The sequence below is a fragment of the Muscardinus avellanarius genome (assembly GCF_963383645.1).
Source record: "Muscardinus avellanarius genome assembly, chromosome: 1".
NCBI classification, from domain to species: Eukaryota; Metazoa; Chordata; class Mammalia; order Rodentia; family Gliridae; genus Muscardinus; species Muscardinus avellanarius.
This window is the reverse complement of record NC_137786.1, coordinates 227,118,046-227,135,509: the sequence shown is the minus strand read 5'-3', so window position 1 is coordinate 227,135,509 and position 17,464 is coordinate 227,118,046. Positions and strand designations below refer to the sequence as shown.

The 17,464-nt window shown below is 51.6% G+C and overlaps 1 protein-coding gene across 2 annotated transcripts; it reads left to right on the top strand.

Moving 5' to 3' along the window:
• Positions 1 to 4,941: 4,941 nt before the first annotated feature.
• Positions 4,942 to 16,528, top strand: PRPF19 (pre-mRNA processing factor 19; the record flags this gene model as incomplete). 2 transcript variants are annotated; one of them, XM_080701141.1, is made up of 16 exons in its annotated part: positions 4,942 to 4,960; positions 7,530 to 7,679; positions 7,849 to 7,925; positions 8,771 to 8,912; positions 8,986 to 9,059; positions 9,155 to 9,217; positions 9,997 to 10,038; positions 10,383 to 10,457; positions 10,709 to 10,784; positions 10,941 to 11,050; positions 13,334 to 13,489; positions 13,656 to 13,725; positions 13,929 to 14,014; positions 14,263 to 14,433; positions 14,548 to 14,653; positions 16,431 to 16,528. In XM_080701141.1, the coding sequence occupies 16 exons, from the start codon at positions 4,942 to 4,944 to the stop codon at positions 16,526 to 16,528; spliced, it is 1,515 nt and encodes a 504-aa protein (XP_080557267.1). The 2 variants fall into 2 exon arrangements, with proteins under 2 accessions (XP_080557267.1, XP_080557266.1); XM_080701140.1 differs by having other exon boundaries at positions 8,693 to 8,912.
• Positions 16,529 to 17,464: the final 936 nt, after the last annotated feature.

The window sequence follows — 17,464 nt, the reverse complement described above, 5'->3', positions numbered from 1 at the left end:
GCACTCTACCACTTATCTATATCCTCAGCCCTTTTTGAGTCTTCCTGAATTGCCAAGACTAACCTTGAGCCTGTGATCCTCCCGCCTGAGCTTCCCAAATAGCTGAGATTATAAGTATGTGCCACTCTGCTCAGCTTTTTATTTTATTTTATTTTTTTAAATGATACTAGGGATATCATTTTTTAAATGATACTAGGGATTGGAGACAGGGGAAATGCAAATCGTAACTACACCCCCAGCCCTATTTTATTTTTATTTTGAGACAGGGTCCCGCAAGGTTGATGAAAGTCTCACTACTTGCTGAAAATGGCCTCGAGCCTGCGATCCTCTTCTCTCAGCCTCCCAGGTACTGGGATTACAGGTGTGCACCACCACACCAGCTTTTTTTTTTTTTTTAAGTCTATTTTCCATTGGTATACTTGAATACCACAGACTGGGTAATTTATAAAGAGTAGAGGTTTATTTAGCTCAGTGCTAGAGGCTGGGGAATCTTAGAACCAGGTGCTGGCCTCTGCTGAGAGCTGAATTGTCTGATGGCAGAGAGCTTCACACGGTGAGACAGAGCAAGTGTGCTGCCGGAGCATTATAACATAGCATCCCGGGGAAGCCCTAGAACCTACTAATCTGCCAGCCCAGGAGCGCAGAGTCCTCAGGACCCAACCATCTTCCAACCGGCCCACCCCTCAACACTGATGCCTTTGGTCCCGGGAGCCTATGCACTGGAGCCTATGCCCAGGAGCCTCCATCCTCCTGTCTCAGCCTCCCAAGTAGGGGGATAACAAGCTTGTAGCACACACCCAGTTTGGGAACTTTTCCTTTTCTGTGTATGGTACTGGGGAGGGAACCCAGATCCTCTGGGCTACTCCCCCAGACCTATCTTATTTCTTGTTTGGAAACAGGGCCTCACTAAGTTGCCGAGGCTGGCTTCGAACCTGTGCTCTTCCTGTCTCAGCCTCCCAAGTACTGAGATTGCAAGCGTGCGCCATCATGCCTGGCTTAATTTCCAGCAGCGGTCTGTTTCACATTAAGGACCAAGTTTCCAACAGACGAGCTCACCTCCCTTTTATGCTGCTCCATTCAACTCATTCAGCAAGTCTCTTCCAGAGGAAACTTCTGGAAGTGTGGTTTTCACTCTGTAGCTCAAATGTAACCAAATACGATTCTGTTGCCAGGTCAATCCAGTCTAACCACCTCAGCCGCAGACTCATCTACACGGACGCATCTTATTTCCTACCACTTATTCTAATACTTGAGATGCCTGGTCTGTCAGCCAGCCTGTCATCCGGCCAACAAGAGTTACCAAGTTCCTAGCTGGGTGTGGTGGCACATGCCTTTAATCCTGGTACTCGGGAGGCTGAGATGAGAGGATGGCAGGTGAGACTCTTGTCAACCTAGTGAGGCCCTGTTTCAAAATAAAAATAAAAAAATAAGCTGGGCATGCCGGTAATCCCAGTACTTGGGAGCCTGAGACAGGAGGATCACAGGTTCACAGCCAGTCTCAGCTACTCAGTGAGGCCCTCTGCAGCTTAGTGAGATTCTGTTTCAAAATAAAGAATAAGCTGGGTGTCCGCACGCTTGTAATCTCAGCATTTGGGAGGCTGAGACTGGAGAATCATGGTTCATGGACAGCCTCAGCTATTTAGTGAGGCCCTTTGCAACTCAGTGAGACCCTGTTTCAAAATAAGGAATAAAAAATAGGGCTGGGAGTGTCGCTCAGAGGTAGAATGCCCCTGGGTTCCATCCCCAGTACTAAAAAAAAAAAAAAAAAAGTTTACAAAATCAAGAATAAGAAGCCAGGCATGGGCATGGTGGTACACGCTTGTAATCCCAGTACTTGGGAGGCCTAAACAGAGGGTCTCAAGTTCGCGGCCAGCCTCAGCTACTTAGTGAGGCCTTCTGCCACTTAGCGAGACCCTGTTTCAAAATAAAGAATAAAAAATAGGGCTGGAGCCTGGGTCGTGGTGGCACACGCCTGTAATCCCAGCATTTAGGAGGCTGAGACAGGAGGATCATGGTTTGGAAACAGCCTTAACTACTTAGTGAGGCCCTTTGCAACTCAGTGAGATCCTGTTTCAAAATAAAGAATAAAAAAGTAGGGCTGGGGTATGCCTTGAAGGTAGAATGCCCCTGGGTTCCATCTCCAGTACCGCAAAAAAAAAAAAAAAAAAAAAAAAAAAAAAAAAAAGAGAGAGAGAGAGAGAGAGAGAGAAAGAAAGAAAGAAAGAAAGAAAGAAAGAAAGAAAGAAAGAAAGAAAGAAAAGGGGTCCAGCGGAAGTAACAAGTGACACTTAAGGTGAGTCTCAAGTTGATATCGGAGGGTCTAGGCAAGGGGAAACAGGGAGTTAAGCTTTGGAGGCAGCCAGAGCAGGTACACTTGAGGAAATGAAACACCAGTGGCACATGCCTGTAATCCCAGTACTTGGGAGGCTGAGACAGGAGGATCACAGATTTGAGCCCAGCCTCAGCTACTTGGCAAGGCCCTCTGAAACTTAGTACAACTCTGTTTCAAACTAAAAAAAATTAAATAGCTCAGTGGTAGAACACAGCTGGGTTTGACCCCCAATACTCACCCCCACACACATACACATAAAGTGTGGCTAAAGAGGAGATGAGGTGAGCTAGATGGCATGAGCCCCCTGGTACAGGACTCGGGACAGGTTTTCCCTGCCAGAAACAAACTTCCTCATTTGTGGTCTCAGGACCAAACCCTTCCCTTCACTTAGGTCTCAACAGAAACGTCATCTCCTTAGAGATGAACCCACGAATACCCTCCCTACAGGAGCTATCCCTCGAATCCCCAGAACCTTCCCTCTATCCTACACTGATTTCTCTTATTTATAGTGCTTACTAGAGCTGGGCGTGGTGGAGCATGCTGGGCATGGAGGCTGAGACAGGAGGATCGCGGTTCGCGGACAGCCTCAGCTACTTAGTGAGGCCCTTTGCAACTCAGTGAGACCCTGTTTCAAAATAAAGAATAAGAGCCGGGCGTGGTGGCGCACGCTTGTAATCCCCGCGCTTGGGAGGCTGAGACAGGAGGATCGCACAGGTTCGAAGCCGGCCTCAGCTGGTTTAAGAGACCCTGTTTCCAAATAAAATATAAAATAGGTCTGGGAGTGTAGCCCGGAGGTAGAAGGCCCCTGGGTTCCATTCCCAGTACCACCACCAAAAAAAAAAATAAAAAAAATAAAAAATAAAAAAATAGGGCTGGGGATGTAGCTCAGAGGTAGAATGCCCCTAGTACAAAAAAAAAAAAAAAAAGGTATAGTGTTTACTGTTCTAGAAGGTTCTTATGTATTGATCGTCCCTGTACGCCATAGGAGAAAGGGCATATTGTCTCCTTTATCTTTTGTGTCTAGTTATCAGAACAGAGCCTGGCACACAGGAGGCCCCCAATCAATGGTTAGGAAATGAATGGAAATCCCGGGGAAGAGTGTGAATAGGATTTTCTCTCAAGTAGACCTCTGGGCGCACGGTGGAGAGAGGATTAGAAGCGGGCCACGCCGGTGAGGAGAGCAGTCAGGGTGCTATTTTATGGGTGCGAGGGAGAGACGTACTTTTGGTATAAGCCCGTGAATTCGTTCTACCTATCAAACAACAAAATCACAACTCAGGGTTTGGTTGGTTGGTACTGGAGGTTGAACCCAGAGGCATTCAGCCTCCGAACTACACACCCTCAGCCCTTTTTTATTTTTTAATTTTTCTTTTTTTTTTTTTTGTGGTACTAGGCATTGAAGCCAGGGGCATTCAACCTCCAAGCTATACCCCCAGCCCTATTTTTAAAAATTCTTTATTTTGAAACAAGGTCTCACTAGATTGTAGAAGGGCTCACTAAGTAGTCGAGGTTGGCCACGAACCTGCGATCCTCCTGTCTCAGCCTCCCAAGTACTGGGATTACAAGCGCGCGCCACTTACTGGTTGTAATAAGCCCAGTTTATTCCTTTTTTTCCCCTTTTTGTCAGTACTGGGGATGGAACCCAGGGGCATTCTATCTCTGAGCTACACCCCTAGCCCTAGTTTTGATTCTTTATTTTGAAACAGGGTCTCACTGAGTTGCAAAGGGCCTCACTAAGTAGCTGAGGCTGTCCTCGAACGGCGATCCTCCTGTCTTGGCCTCCCAAGTGCTGGAATTATACACAACCAGATTCAGCAACCAAGTACTGGGATTACAAGCATGTGCCACCACGCTCGGTGGAATCTGCATTTATTTATTTATTTATTTATTTATTTATTTATTTATTTATTTTGCGCGTCTGGGGATGGAACTCAGGGGCATTCTACCTCCGGGCGACACCCCCAGCCCTAATTTTTATTCTTTATTTGGAAACAGGATCTCACTGAGTTGCAAAGGGCCTCACCAAGTAGTAGCCGAGGCTGTCCATGAACCGCGATCCTCCTGGCTCATTCTCCCAAATGCTGGGATTACAAGTGTGCGCCATCGCTCCCTGGCTCACCGAGGTCGTCAAGAAATTCTCCCGCACACAAAAGGAGTTCGGAAGACTGTGGTGACCCGCTGTGCTTCGTCTCTCAAAACCCGCGTTGCCGAATCGCTTCCGCTTTAAGTTCCCACTGCATCGTGGGAAATGTAGTTTTAAGTTCCCACTGCATTTTGGGAAATGTAGTTTTGAATCGCCTTCCCGCCTCCGGCCCCTGCAGAGATCGCCGGAAAAAGCCGAGCCGATCCGGAAACAGCCGAAGGTGGCGGGAGGCCCCTTTCCGGTCCCGTTGCATCCTGGGAAAGGGCAGTTTCCGTTAGGTGCTCAAGGCAGAGGCGCGCCACCGGCCACATTCCCACGTGAAGCGCCGCGCGGGCCTCGCTGGCAGAGGCTGCCCCCTGCTTGCCGCCGAGCGGCCCGGAAGCGGCGGGAACCGGAAGTGGCCGCGGAGGCTCGGAGCTAGCCCCGGAGCCCGGCGTGAGGCCACTGGGAGCCCTGCGACGGCGCCATGTCCCTGATCTGCTCCAGTGAGTGCTGGCTGCGACCGCGCTCGGGTCGCAGGAGGCCCGGGAGCGCGCGGCGGCTGCGGAGCGGGGTCCGGGCGGAGGCGGGCATGGGCGCCCGGGGCCCGAGCGGCGGCCCGTCGGCACCGAGTGCCCCCGTCCTTGCGGCGTGCATTGGCGCAGTGCTGCGCAGTTCACGTCGCTCCTGCGATTTGTAGTTGCAGGGACGATCCGAGGCCCGCGGCCTCGGGTTACAGCGTCTAGACAGGAACCCGGTGCAGGAGAAACCCGAGGACTGGCCCGGGACCCGCCACCCATGGGCTTCGCGAATCTGAGGCGTCTGCAAAGTTGAAGGCATTGCGCTGGGTGACCCCTGAGGTCTCGCCTAGGTAGTCGGGCTTCTGCAGTTTGCAGAGTTCATGCGATGGGCTAAGAGGCGGAGACAGGGCTGGAAGCCAGGTGTCTGGTTCCCAGGCTCACGCTGTATGCGTGACTTATAAAAATAGCGCACAATTATAAAACCCTTATTGGTTTACAGGGCGCTTCCAAAGCTGCTGTATCTTTTAATCCTCACAAGAATGTCTTAAAGGAGGAATAAAGACCTTGGTTTTACAGTGGCGAATGTAACAGAGCTGGTTCTTTGACCCAGAATCCATGCTTTTTCTATGCTGCCTACTGTCTTTTTGGTATTTTATTATGGTGGGCAGGTGTTTTCCCTTCCTGTTTCATCGGCTAGATTCTTGTCCCTTTCTCTATTGGCTTCCTTCTCCGAACATCTCTGTGAATCCAAAGAGGAAGGAAGAAGGGAAATGGTACACAGAAAAGGAAATCTTACACATTTAAGAAATTACAGTTTACAGGTTATTTTCACATGCTTTTTTTTTTTTTTTTTTTTTTTTGGTATCAAAGGTTGAACCCAGAGACATTCTACCTCCGAGCTACACCCCCAGCCCTATTTTTTATTCTTTATTTTGGAACAGGGTCTCACAAAGTTGCAGAGGGCCTAAGTAGCTGAGGCTGGCACAAAACCAGAGATCCTCCTATCTCAGCCTCCCAAGTACTGGGATTGCAAGCGAACGCCACCACACTTGACTATTTTTTATTTTGAAACAGGGTCTTGCTAAGTTCCTGAGAGTCACTAAGTTTCTGAATCTGTCCTTGAACCAGGGATCCTCCTGTCTCAGCTTCCTAATATAGGGGTGCCCTATCATGCTGGGCTCCTTTTAATCTTTGTTTTGTCTTTTTTTTTTTTTTTTTTTTTTGCAGTACTGGGAATGGAACCCAGGGGTATTCTTCCTCTGAGCTATCCCCCCCCCCATCCTATTTTTTTATTCTTTATTTTGAAACAAGGCCTCACTGTGTTGCAAATGGCCCACTAAGTAGCTGAGGCTGTCCTCGAACTGCGATACTCCTGTCTCTCCTTTTCATCTTAAGGAAGCTCTCTTTTGTATCCCAGCACCATCTTGTAGGTGAGGGAAAACTTTCCTTGGAGTGTTTGATGATGAAGTCTATGAGGTAAACTGACAGTAGACAGATTAACAGGAAAAACTCTTAATTTGCATGCTTATTTTACATAGGATAGGAGTCCTATGAAATATGAGGCTTTAAGAAGGGAAGCTTATATATCACCCTGAGCTACAGAAGAGAGTGGATCTTGGGTTTTGGGTGGTGACACCCAAGTTAGAGGAGGGTGAAGAGAATAAGATGGTGAATAAAGGTTGCTTTTCATGCAGATAAGACAATCAGGTCATAAAAGATGTCTTAGAGCAGCCCTCAGAAGAATAGGTGAGTATCTGCACATGGAAGAGGCCTCCGCTCACTTCTGCGGGTATGAGCCACTCTTCCCTGGTTCAGAGAAAGCTCTTCTGCATTTTGAGGGCGAGGGGGAAAGGTGAGACGCTGGAGGGCTAGAGAAGGACGGGAGACCTTGGTTTTGAACCTGCTTCTGAGGCCTTCACATTTTCTTTAGTTCAAAGCACTCAACATGCCAAAACTTCATACTTTAGGGGTCTCAGAAACAACCCTCCTGCCTTCATTCACTCACATGTTTGGGTGTTTACCACATGCTTGCTGGGTGTCTGTATTGTGGGTAAGCAGAGACCAGCTGTAACCCCTGTCCTCAAGGTATGCATGATCTACTCTATGTAAAGTGCTTAGAAACATGCTTGGCATGCAGTAAACACCACAAAATTTTTTTATTAATTATAGTGCAAATCCCACTACTCTAATTATTTTGTCTGCTAATCTGTCGAGGGCTATAGACTAAGATGGATGGCAGAGATTTGAGTAGCTTTTAGTGTACTGCCATGTCACGAGCCTAGTCATCTTTATTCAAAAATGAGATGGGCAGGGCTTAGTGACCACTCTAGGTGCCCGGCACGTAGTAGCGGTGCAGTAATTTATCTAATGGAGCAGCCAGTTATAGGGCTGGAAAGCCTCTGGGGCCTTTACCAAACTGGCCTGGCGTCAAATGGCTTGCTCCCTGTTGGCTGAGTGTGAGGATGCAGGCTCTTGTTATGGCGACCAGCACGTGAGGAGGCCCGTAGGCTCAGGATTCCCTTCGCCCAAGCTCACTGCCTGTCTTTCTCTACAGTCTCCAATGAAGTGCCAGAGCACCCGTGCGTGTCTCCTGTTTCTAATCATGTGTATGAGCGGCGGCTTATTGAGAAGTACATTGCAGAGAATGGTACAGACCCCATCAACAACCAGCCTCTTTCAGAGGAGCAGCTCATCGACATCAAAGGTGCCTGCCGACAGGCTCAGTCCAGGGCCATCTTAGCTCAGCCTGGGGAGGGAAGAGCTAGCCTGCTGGAGGAGGCATGGTGTCTATTAGTGGCTAAAGTGGAAAGAGGTGTTGGGGGGAAGAGTCTCCAGGTTGCGGTTCCTCGTCCTCACTTTCTCTCTCTTGGCAGTTGCTCATCCAATCCGGCCCAAGCCGCCCTCGGCCACTAGCATCCCAGCCATCCTGAAAGCCTTGCAGGATGAGTGGGTGAGTTTCTGGTTGAGTCATTGTTGTCCCCTCTTGAAAAGGGCACATCTTGGGCTAGGACTTGGGGACCAGAAGCCAGAGCGTTGTTTTTTTGTTTGTGGTATAGTGGATGGAAGCCAGGGCCTCATGCACACAGGGCAAGTGCTCTATCGCTGAGCTACCTCCCAGTCTCTTATCATTTATGCCAGTTAATTAATGATGTCGTTTGTGGGCCTCGTGCGTGCCATGGGCTCATGCCACTGAGCGGCCTCCCAGCCTCTCTCCTGAGGAGCCTGGATGTTGAGGTCACACAGAGGTGGGCTCCAGGCTTTGCTCGCTGCTCGCTGGTCGTGCGCCTCTGAGCACGTTGCTCAGTCTCTGAGTCCCAGTCTTTCTGGCTACAGGATAGAGATTTCTGAAGAGTGGATACAGTTAAAGTGCCAGCCTTTACAGTAGGGTCTTCCTTCTGCTATCACCGAGAGCGTTAAGAACTGCACGCGCTCTGTGATAAGCGCTCTAAAGTATGATAAGTGAATGAATGACTGTGTGTGAGGATGCTGGCATGTAGCCTTACGGGTGAGGGCTATCAGCGAGTGGCGGCAGCCGCAGCCTTACTCCCCTGTACAGAGGTGATGGTGTTGCATCCGCGACTTACTGGCAAACTAGAGGAGGCGGGGGTGGGGAGAGCTGGTGTCCTCTGGCCTGCCTGCCCTGTGTTGGTGGGGCGGGAGCTCAGGCGTGTTCGCCAGCACATTCAGAACCCTGGTTTGGGGCCTGGCACGGGCTAGGAGGCAGCGTTTTCTCCAGGGCAACTACTGCGTGCTCTGTTTCCTCCCACCCCTCACAGTGGCCTTTCCCTCTCCCAGGATGCGGTCATGCTGCACAGCTTCACCCTGCGCCAGCAGCTGCAAACGACCCGCCAGGAGCTGTCCCACGCCCTGTACCAGCACGACGCTGCCTGCCGCGTCATCGCCCGCCTCACCAAGGAAGTCACCGCTGCCCGAGAAGGTGCCCCTCCCCCGCCCCCACTGGCTGCTCCCGCTCTGCGCCGTGCCATGGCTAACATTGTCTTTTCTCTCAGCTCTGGCTACTCTGAAACCACAGGCTGGTCTCATCGTGCCCCAGACGGTGCCAAGCTCACAGCCCAGTGTTGTGGTGAGTGCCCGTCTGTGTGCGGTGGCCCGCGTGGCCCTCCTATGCGTGTCTTTGGTGTTCTGTTCCCCTCTCACCTTCGCCTTTCTTCTCTGCAGGGTTCAGGCGAGCCCATGGATTTGGGTGAGCTGGTGGGAATGACGCCCGAGATTATCCAGAAGGTAAGTTGTGTTTCCTCTTGGTGGGAACACTGCGGGGCCCTCGCTTCTCACCACCTACCTTGGGTCCAGTGTGAATAAACATGCCACACACGTGGCCGTGGTGCGGCACCAGGGCCTGGATTTGGATGCCGCCGCCGCGTGTCAGCTCGTTAGGCTCACCTTAGCCAGCTCTCTGTGTCTCGTTGCCCTTGCCTCCAACCTCCTTCCTAGGCTCGCGGAGAAGATTTAATTACTGATAAAGGCAACTTTCAGCTTCTGTTGTTATTAGAGTTCTTTACAGATATTAAACTACTTTGTCGTATGTTCTCCGAGAGCGATAGGAGTTATCATCTTCACTTTACAGATAAAGAATCTGAGGTTCAGGTTCAGAGACACAGTTTGTAAGAAGCAGAGTCGGGTCCAGACCCCGGCCCAGCGCTCTTGTCCCCACAGCTCATTTGTGAGGCCCCTCGTGTCTTTTTGAGAAGCTCAGGTTGTCAGCATGCGGCTGAGCTCTCCTCTTGGTGGCGTAGACCTGGTCTGGCAGCTCTGCAGACCTGGTCCGTGTCCTTGCTCTGCTTTTTGTCACCTCTGGGCCCTTGGTAAGCGACTTCAGTTCTTTGGGGCTCAGTTCCTTCGATTGTAAGTAAGATCATCCACGTGAGCGTGTTAGCCGTTACCGTGGAACTTGGCAGCGCGTTCTTGACGTTTGTGAAAGAAAGCTCGGGTGTGATTGGTGTTCAGTGTGCTGCTGTCCTCATCAATTTGTTTCACATTGAACGATTCTCCTTTCCCCACAGCTGCAAGACAAGGCCACTGTGCTAACCACGGAGCGTAAGAAGGTGGGTCCTAGCCGGGCGTGGTGGTGCACGCTTGTTATCCCAGTAGCTAGGAGGCTGAAACAAGAGGATCTAGGTTTGTGGCCAGCCTCAGCTACTTAGTGAGGCCCTCCACAATTTAGTGAGACCTTGTTTCAAAATAAAGAATAAAAAATAGTGCTGGGGGTATAGCCTGGAGGTTGAATGCCTCTGATTCAATCCCAGCACCACACACACAAAAAAAAGGTGAGTCTTCTTCGGGATCCAGGAGTCGGCCTGGTGTGAGGCCCTCAGCTCCTTAGGGGTCTGGATTGCTGGCCTGTGAACTCATGACTGCTTTTCTTGGGGGGGCCTTTTCACTTTCTTAGAGGGGTAAGACTGTGCCTGAGGAGCTGGTGAAACCGGAAGAGCTGAGCAAATACCGGCAGGTGGCATCCCACGTGGTGAGTGACTGGCTGCCTTCTAGCTTGGAGACAGGTTTGTGCTCTGGGTGGGCAGGCGCACCAAGGGAGAAAGCCAGCTGAGTGGAGAAGGAATAGAAGTCGCGCCTGTGCCCTGCCTGGGGAGGGTGACTGCGCTGCTTGTGGGATTTCACTCCTGTGCCCTGCCTGGGGAGGATGACCGCGCTGCTTGTGGGATTTTGTGGCCTGCCCTGCTTTGGCCATGACTGGGTTTGGTGTGGCTCTTTGTCAAGGGATTGCACAGCGCCAGCATTCCCGGGATCCTTGCCCTGGACCTCTGCCCCTCAGACACCAACAAGATTCTCACTGGTGAGTCTGGGCCCAGCCCAGAAGCTGGAGCTGGGGAGCAGCAGGGGAAAGGGCAGGCTCCTGGTCCTCCCTGTGGGCTTGGGGACAGAGGTACGTTCTTGGGCACAGGCACTGGGTAGGTGTGACTCACTTTTTATCTTTTTGGGTCTTCTCTAGGTGGTGCGGATAAAAATGTTGTTGTTTTCGATAAGAGTTCTGAGCAAATCCTGGCCACCCTCAAAGGCCATACCAAGAAGGTCACCAGTGTGGTGTTTCACCCTTCCCAGGTAAGGGGCCCTTCTTTCCCAAGCTCACTGGTTTAGGGTCCTCCACTAACCCCCCACCACATACTATTTTCCTGGTGACGTGGAGCTGACTCGGAGCAGACATTGATGGGCTCTGTTTGGAGTTAGGGAGATCTCCCTCTGGAGGACCTGCTAAAGCTCTGGTCTGTGAGCTATGGGCAGGAGGAACATACAATTTGACAAAGTGTATTCACTGAAATGTTTTATATAAGGAAAAGGGAAAAAAATCTTAACACTATTCTTAATACAAAGTACAGAAAATAAAGCTCAAGACAGTCCTGACTCAGAGATATTAGACAGATAGGGCCACGCATCCTTGATCTCCCAGGGTGCGGTGAAGACTGATCATGACTCTTGAAAGTGAAACGAGCAGAGGAGAACCTCCAGATGAGAGGATAAAGATGGCTCGTTGGGCTGATGAAGGTGTGTGGGGTTTGAGGCTGACGCCCAGGGCACTTAGGTTTGGGACTTCATGACAGTGTGGTTGGAGGAGTGCTTCCCACTTGGCCTTTCTCTTGGACCTTAGGGAAATAAGAAGTAAAAGAATGACGTGGTGATTGTGTGTGTGTGTGTGGCACTGAGGATTGAATTCAGGGGTATTCTTCCTCTGAGCTACCCCCCAGCCCTAGTTTATTTCTTTTTGTTTTGAAACAGGGTCTTACTAAGTTGCAGAGGCTGGCCAAGAACCTGAAATCCGCCTCTCAGCCTGCCAAATATTGGGATTACAAGTGTGCTCTGCTACGGCCAGCATGATATTTTTTTTTTTTTTTTTTTTTTTTTTTTTTTTGGTGCTACTGGGAGTGGAACCCAGGGGCTTTCTACCTCCAGGCCATACTCCCAGACCTACTTTATGTTTTATTTGGAAAGAGAGTCTAAGTTGCTGAGAGCCTTACTAAGTAGCTGAGGCTGGCTTTGAACCTGTACGATCCTTCTGTCTCAGCCTCCCAATCATGGGGATTATAAGTGTGCGCCACCACGCCCGGCTTGATTTTTTTTTTATATAAAACTAAATTTAATTCAAATTGAAAACATTGTTTTCCTGCTTACTTGGTATTATTTTGGGGGTAAAGGGCGCCAGGGACTGAACCCAAGTGCTTTCTACCATGAGCAGCACCCCCAACCTTTTAAAAAATTTTTTGTTTTGACAAGGTCTCACCAGGTTTCTGACAGTCTCACTGCTTTGCTGAGGCTGTCTTGAACCTGCAGTCTTCCAACTACTGGGATTATAGGCGTGAGCCACCATGCCCTGCTTGGTGTTAATATTTGTGTCTTTTGTGAAATTGTGTTGATAAAAGATGGTAGTTGTTTTTTGTTTTGTTTTGTTTTTGTGTGGGGGGGGGTACTGGAGGTGGAACCCAGGGGCTTTTCTACCTCTGGGCTATACTCCCAGACCTATTTTTATATTTTATTTGGAAACAGGGTCTCACTAAGTTGCCGAGAGCCTCACTAAGTAGCTGAGGCTGGCTTCGAACCTGTTCGATCCTCCTGTCTCAGCCTCCCAAGCGCGGGGATTACAAGCGTGCACCACCATGCCCGGCTGATGGTAGTTGTTTTTATCTTACGGTTTTTAATGCCTTAACTAACCAAAATAATGGAAGTTCTACCCCTGCTCTGGTCTTTGTGAAAATTAACTTGCCCATGAAATCCAAAAGAATAAGACACATTGGAGCATGATCTTGTCGCCCTTTCTTGATTGAGTGCTGTAAGGGACCTGCACTATCTAATACAGTAGCCGTTAGCTACATGTGACAAATGAAATTTTAAAAAACCAGGTGTGGTGATACATGCCTTTAACCTCAGTACTTGGGAGGCAAAGACAGGAAGATTGCGGGTTCCAGGCCAGCCTCCACAACTTAGCAAGGCCCTCGGCAACTTATTGAGACCCTGTTTCAAATAAAAAATAGGGCTGGGGTATAGCTCAGAGGCAGAACACCTCTTCCCCCCAAAATTAAAAAGTTCGAGTTCTCTGTTGTACCTGCCGTGTTTGACTTTGATCCTGGAGGTAAGTGGGAAGTTGCTTTCTGTTGCAGCTAGTCTGTTTACCACCAGGTGGCAAGTGCGGCCTCTGAAAGGCCTGATGTTGGACCACTTAAGTAGTAGATACACTCGGCCCTCTTAGGTGGTGATGTTTGGATATACAGATCCCGGCAGGGCCGAGAGGAGAAGCAGTCGGCAGCTTTGGCCGTCCCTGCCCCCAGCCCCCATGTGCAGAGTTGTTCGGTCCATCTCTTGGACTGACATCCTGCCTCTTGGCTTTCCTTTTAGGAGCTGGTGTTTTCTGCCTCCCCAGATGCCACCATCAGGATTTGGTCGGTCCCGAACACCTCCTGTGTGCAGGTTGTTCGGGCCCATGAGAGCGCCGTGACAGGCCTTAGCCTCCATGCTACTGGAGACTATCTCCTGAGCTCCTCTGATGACCAGGTGTGGTCCCAGCCGGGCTGTAAGCTTGAGCGTCCCGGGAGGCAGGGGTGTCTTGCTAACCGGAGCCCATTCCCCTGTTCTGCTGGGCTTTGCTGAACCAGGGCCTCCTGAAGGGCCGCTGGCTCTGGAGACCTGCCTTCTCACTGGCTTTGTCTCTTCCTTTTAGTACTGGGCCTTCTCTGACATCCAGACAGGGCGCGTGCTCACCAAGGTGACAGATGAGGCCTCTGGCTGCTGTAAGTCGCTGCAGAAGCACGGGCTCTTTGTTTGCATTCATCATTCTTAGGCTCATTTGTTCTTGACATTTACTACTGGCACCTGCTAGTGCCAGGCCTATGGCTGGGTGCAGGGAGAAGCCGGGAGGACAGGGAACCTGGCTTGGCGGCTCTTAGTCTCTCCCAGGACGCTCTACCCATGCGTCCTTCTCCCTTCTCCGCAGCGCTCACCTGTGCACAGTTCCACCCTGATGGGCTCATTTTTGGAACAGGAACCATGGACTCTCAGATCAAGATCTGGGACCTGAAGGTAGGATGGGACAGGCCTCCACGTGAGGCGCAGAGTTGGAGGGAGCTGACTGGGTGCTTATGGCCCTGATTCTGAGAGCAGAAGGCCCTGGCTCTGGGCTGTGGTGTGCCCGCTGGGCTGTGGGAACCTGGGCTGGTCCTTCCTGAAGGATGGAGGAGGAGGTTTTAGAGGTAGGGGTTCGGTGGCCCCGTTTCCTTCCTCTTGTGACCAGTGGGTGATGTGTTTCACTGCTCACCTGGCACCTGTAGGAGCGCACCAATGTGGCCAACTTCCCTGGCCACTCGGGCCCCATCACCAGCATTGCCTTCTCTGAGAACGGGTACTACTTGGCGACTGCGGCCGATGACTCCTCTGTCAAGCTCTGGGACCTGCGCAAGCTTAAGAACTTCAAGACACTGCAGCTGGACAACAACTTCGAGGTGTGCCCCTCCCCAGCGCACTTCTCATTCGCCAGTTACTTACCGAGTTGACCTAAGCTGCTTCTGTAGCTCATGTCCCCCCTGTGCAACCTCCCTCCTTTCTGGCCCTGGCAGGTGAAGTCACTGATCTTTGACCAGAGCGGTACCTACCTGGCCCTCGGAGGCACGGATGTCCAGATCTACATCTGCAAACAGTGGACAGAGATTCTTCACTTTACAGGTAGGGCTGCCGGGTCCTGAGGCCTCTGAGTGCCCAGGCCCGGAGGGAAGTGGGAAGCTCTGGGTTTGGCATGGATTTGGTCACTCTCTGAGGCAGGAGAGCATTGCCACCAAGGAGAGGCAATGTAAGAGGCATTGGTGTAAGCGGCATTGGCAGGTTTCTTGAGCTCCCTGGAGCTATGGAGCAGGGGGCGTGGGAGGGCGTGTCCACGTGGGATTGCGGAGGCTTGTGTAACAGTACAGTGGCCGGGCCAGAGCAGCACCTGGGTCAGGGTTTGCTCTTGCTACTATTCCGTGCTGTGGGATTTGAGCAGCAAACGAGAAAAGGCCCAGTCTGGGATAATGGGATGTATAGTCCAGTCGGGTAGGCAGGGGTAGGGTGATTCCACAAGTACTTATTTAACTGTGTTAGAGGCTGAGCCGGGTGTAACAGTGTCTAACCTCTGCATGGCCGTGTGGCCCTGTGTGCGTGACTTGCCTTCTCAGAGCTTTACAGTAAGGCGCTGGCCCTTCACATAGTGTGCCAGCTGGTGGCATGGAGATGTTCTGCGTGGTAAAGGGGTGCTACCGTGGCAGGGACATGGTCTGCCCTTTGTCTTGGAAATTCCTTTCCAACGCACACCTGCACTACAGCAGGTGCCTGGTGCGCTCTGAGGTCTGAATGCGGCAGCCGCCACTGCCTCGGCCAAAATTCTCGTCCTCACTAGCAGGTTATGGACACGTTTCAAGATCCTTCTTCCAGGCCGCATTATTCTCCTGAACCCTGCTCAGTGTCTGTTTCAAAGGTCTTAGAGCCTGTGTAGCCCACGAGCTTTAACCCTGCCCTGCCCTCTTTGTTTTGATTTGAGATGAGTAGAGCAGAGGCTGGGAGCACAAGGCAGGACTCTTAGTGGGGAGCTGGTAGACTCCAGATATAATAACTCCAGAAAGGATTTGCCTTGATACTCATGAGTTGCCCCAGACCCATGGGGAAGGTGGCCCAGCCTCATCTGTCGCTGTTCCCGCCCGCTCTGGTAGGGCCCAAGGGCCCTAGCGTTGAAACCCCTTGAGCTGGAACAAGATAACGGACCGTTCCCAGTCACAAGCAAGGAGTTGGAACCAAATCCACACCAACAAACTAAACTCTGGTCACCTGAAGTGAGTCTCGGTTGCCTCTGAGGTCTCAGCGCTGCGGTTGCTGCCTGCTGAAGTCTCACCTGAATGACTCTGGGTCCAGAACTGTTTTTAATATTGGGGTCAGCCGAAAAGGAGCCTGGCACATTCTCTCCTGCAGCCAGTGCCTTTTTTTTTTTTTTTTTTGAGGGTGTAAACAAAAAGGTCAAGAAGGTCACAATAGGGAGGGTCAGGGTCAGCATTTTAGGAGACTAGAAGGGCATCAAAGTCCAACTTTTAGTCCCATCAGTCCTGGGAAGTTTGCTTGCAGACAGTTTCCACTTAGCATGTGCTGTGTACATGGCTAAGCCGGTCCAAAATGGCGAGCTCATCGTGTGGGCCAAGGTTGCTCCCAGCGGTTGCCCAGAGAGCTCAGGTGAGGAGGGACTAACGGCCCTTTATTCATTCATCCTGCCAACGGGAAACGGAGTGTTTGCTTTGTGCAGGCCAGTGGCCAGCAGGTCAGAGTAGAATCCGCCCTCCTGTACGTTGTTGACTGGGCAAAACAAATTAGCAGGGTGGTGCCGCGTGATAGCTGCCAGTTGGGGTTACATTGGGACTGTGCTAGTGGGGCTCGGCCTCAAGGAGGAAAAGCCTTCTCACCGCCGCCTCTTGTCTCTCCCCAGAGCATAGTGGCCTGACCACGGGGGTGGCCTTTGGGCACCACGCCAAGTTCATCGCTTCAACCGGCATGGACAGAAGCCTCAAGTTCTACAGCCTGTAGGCCCGGCCTTCTCACCAAAGCTGGGCCGCATCTCAGTAGTGGGTAGAATTAGGGGTGGGGGGTGGGGGAGAAACGCCCAGGGGGAGGGTCACTGGGGGGGCCTTGACATCATTTCACTCTGGTCTGGGTGGTGGCCCGCGAGCCACGGTGACATGGACCGCCCTCATCCATGCAGCCTCCAGGCCCCGCCGACGGCCACAGGAGGGAGAGCTGTCACCCTGTGTGGCTCGCGCCTGAGCCCGGCACCTCTCCCCAGAGGTGGGGGCCGTTCCCCACCCGCCATGTTCCAGTTCCTGTGAGAGAGGCTGGGCCAAGGGAACTGTGAAGGGGATGGGAATGAGGGATCGCCAGGTTTTTATAAGCAGTGATCTAGTTTCATTAAAAAAAGGAAACAATAAACTTAGCCACCTCTGCGTCTGTCTGTACCAGGAACACCCTGAGCCGGGAAGGTGGAGGCACGGGTCCAGCGCAGGCGCTGCGGGCAGAAGCCCATCTGCCCTTTCCCACGTGCACTCTTGTTTTGACTGCATAGTAGAAATAAACAAAAACAAGTTGCACGTCACTTGTCAGAAGTGGCCACGCCGCGGCCCTGCACCTGCCCCAGGGCCTGGCCGCACAAGCTGCAGGGGGAGACTAGCCGGAGCCCGCTCTGAGGGGCTGAGCATTCCCAGAATGTTGCAGGGGACAGAAAACCCGTCCTCAGCCAGCATATTAAAAAGGAAATTTCACTGTGGCAATTGGGAAGATAATCAACGGTAAATAAAAAGGTCAGATCTCGAATGCTTGGGGGGTATGACGTAGGGTCCTCCTGGGAGGGCAAGGAAGGCCTTGGGAGGAGTGGCAGGCAGAGGGAAGGCGGTGCCGAGGCTGGGAGTGGAGCAGGCCCCTGTGGCTGGAGTGAGGCTGAGGGTGCGGGATGGTGGGGTCAGGGTGGCT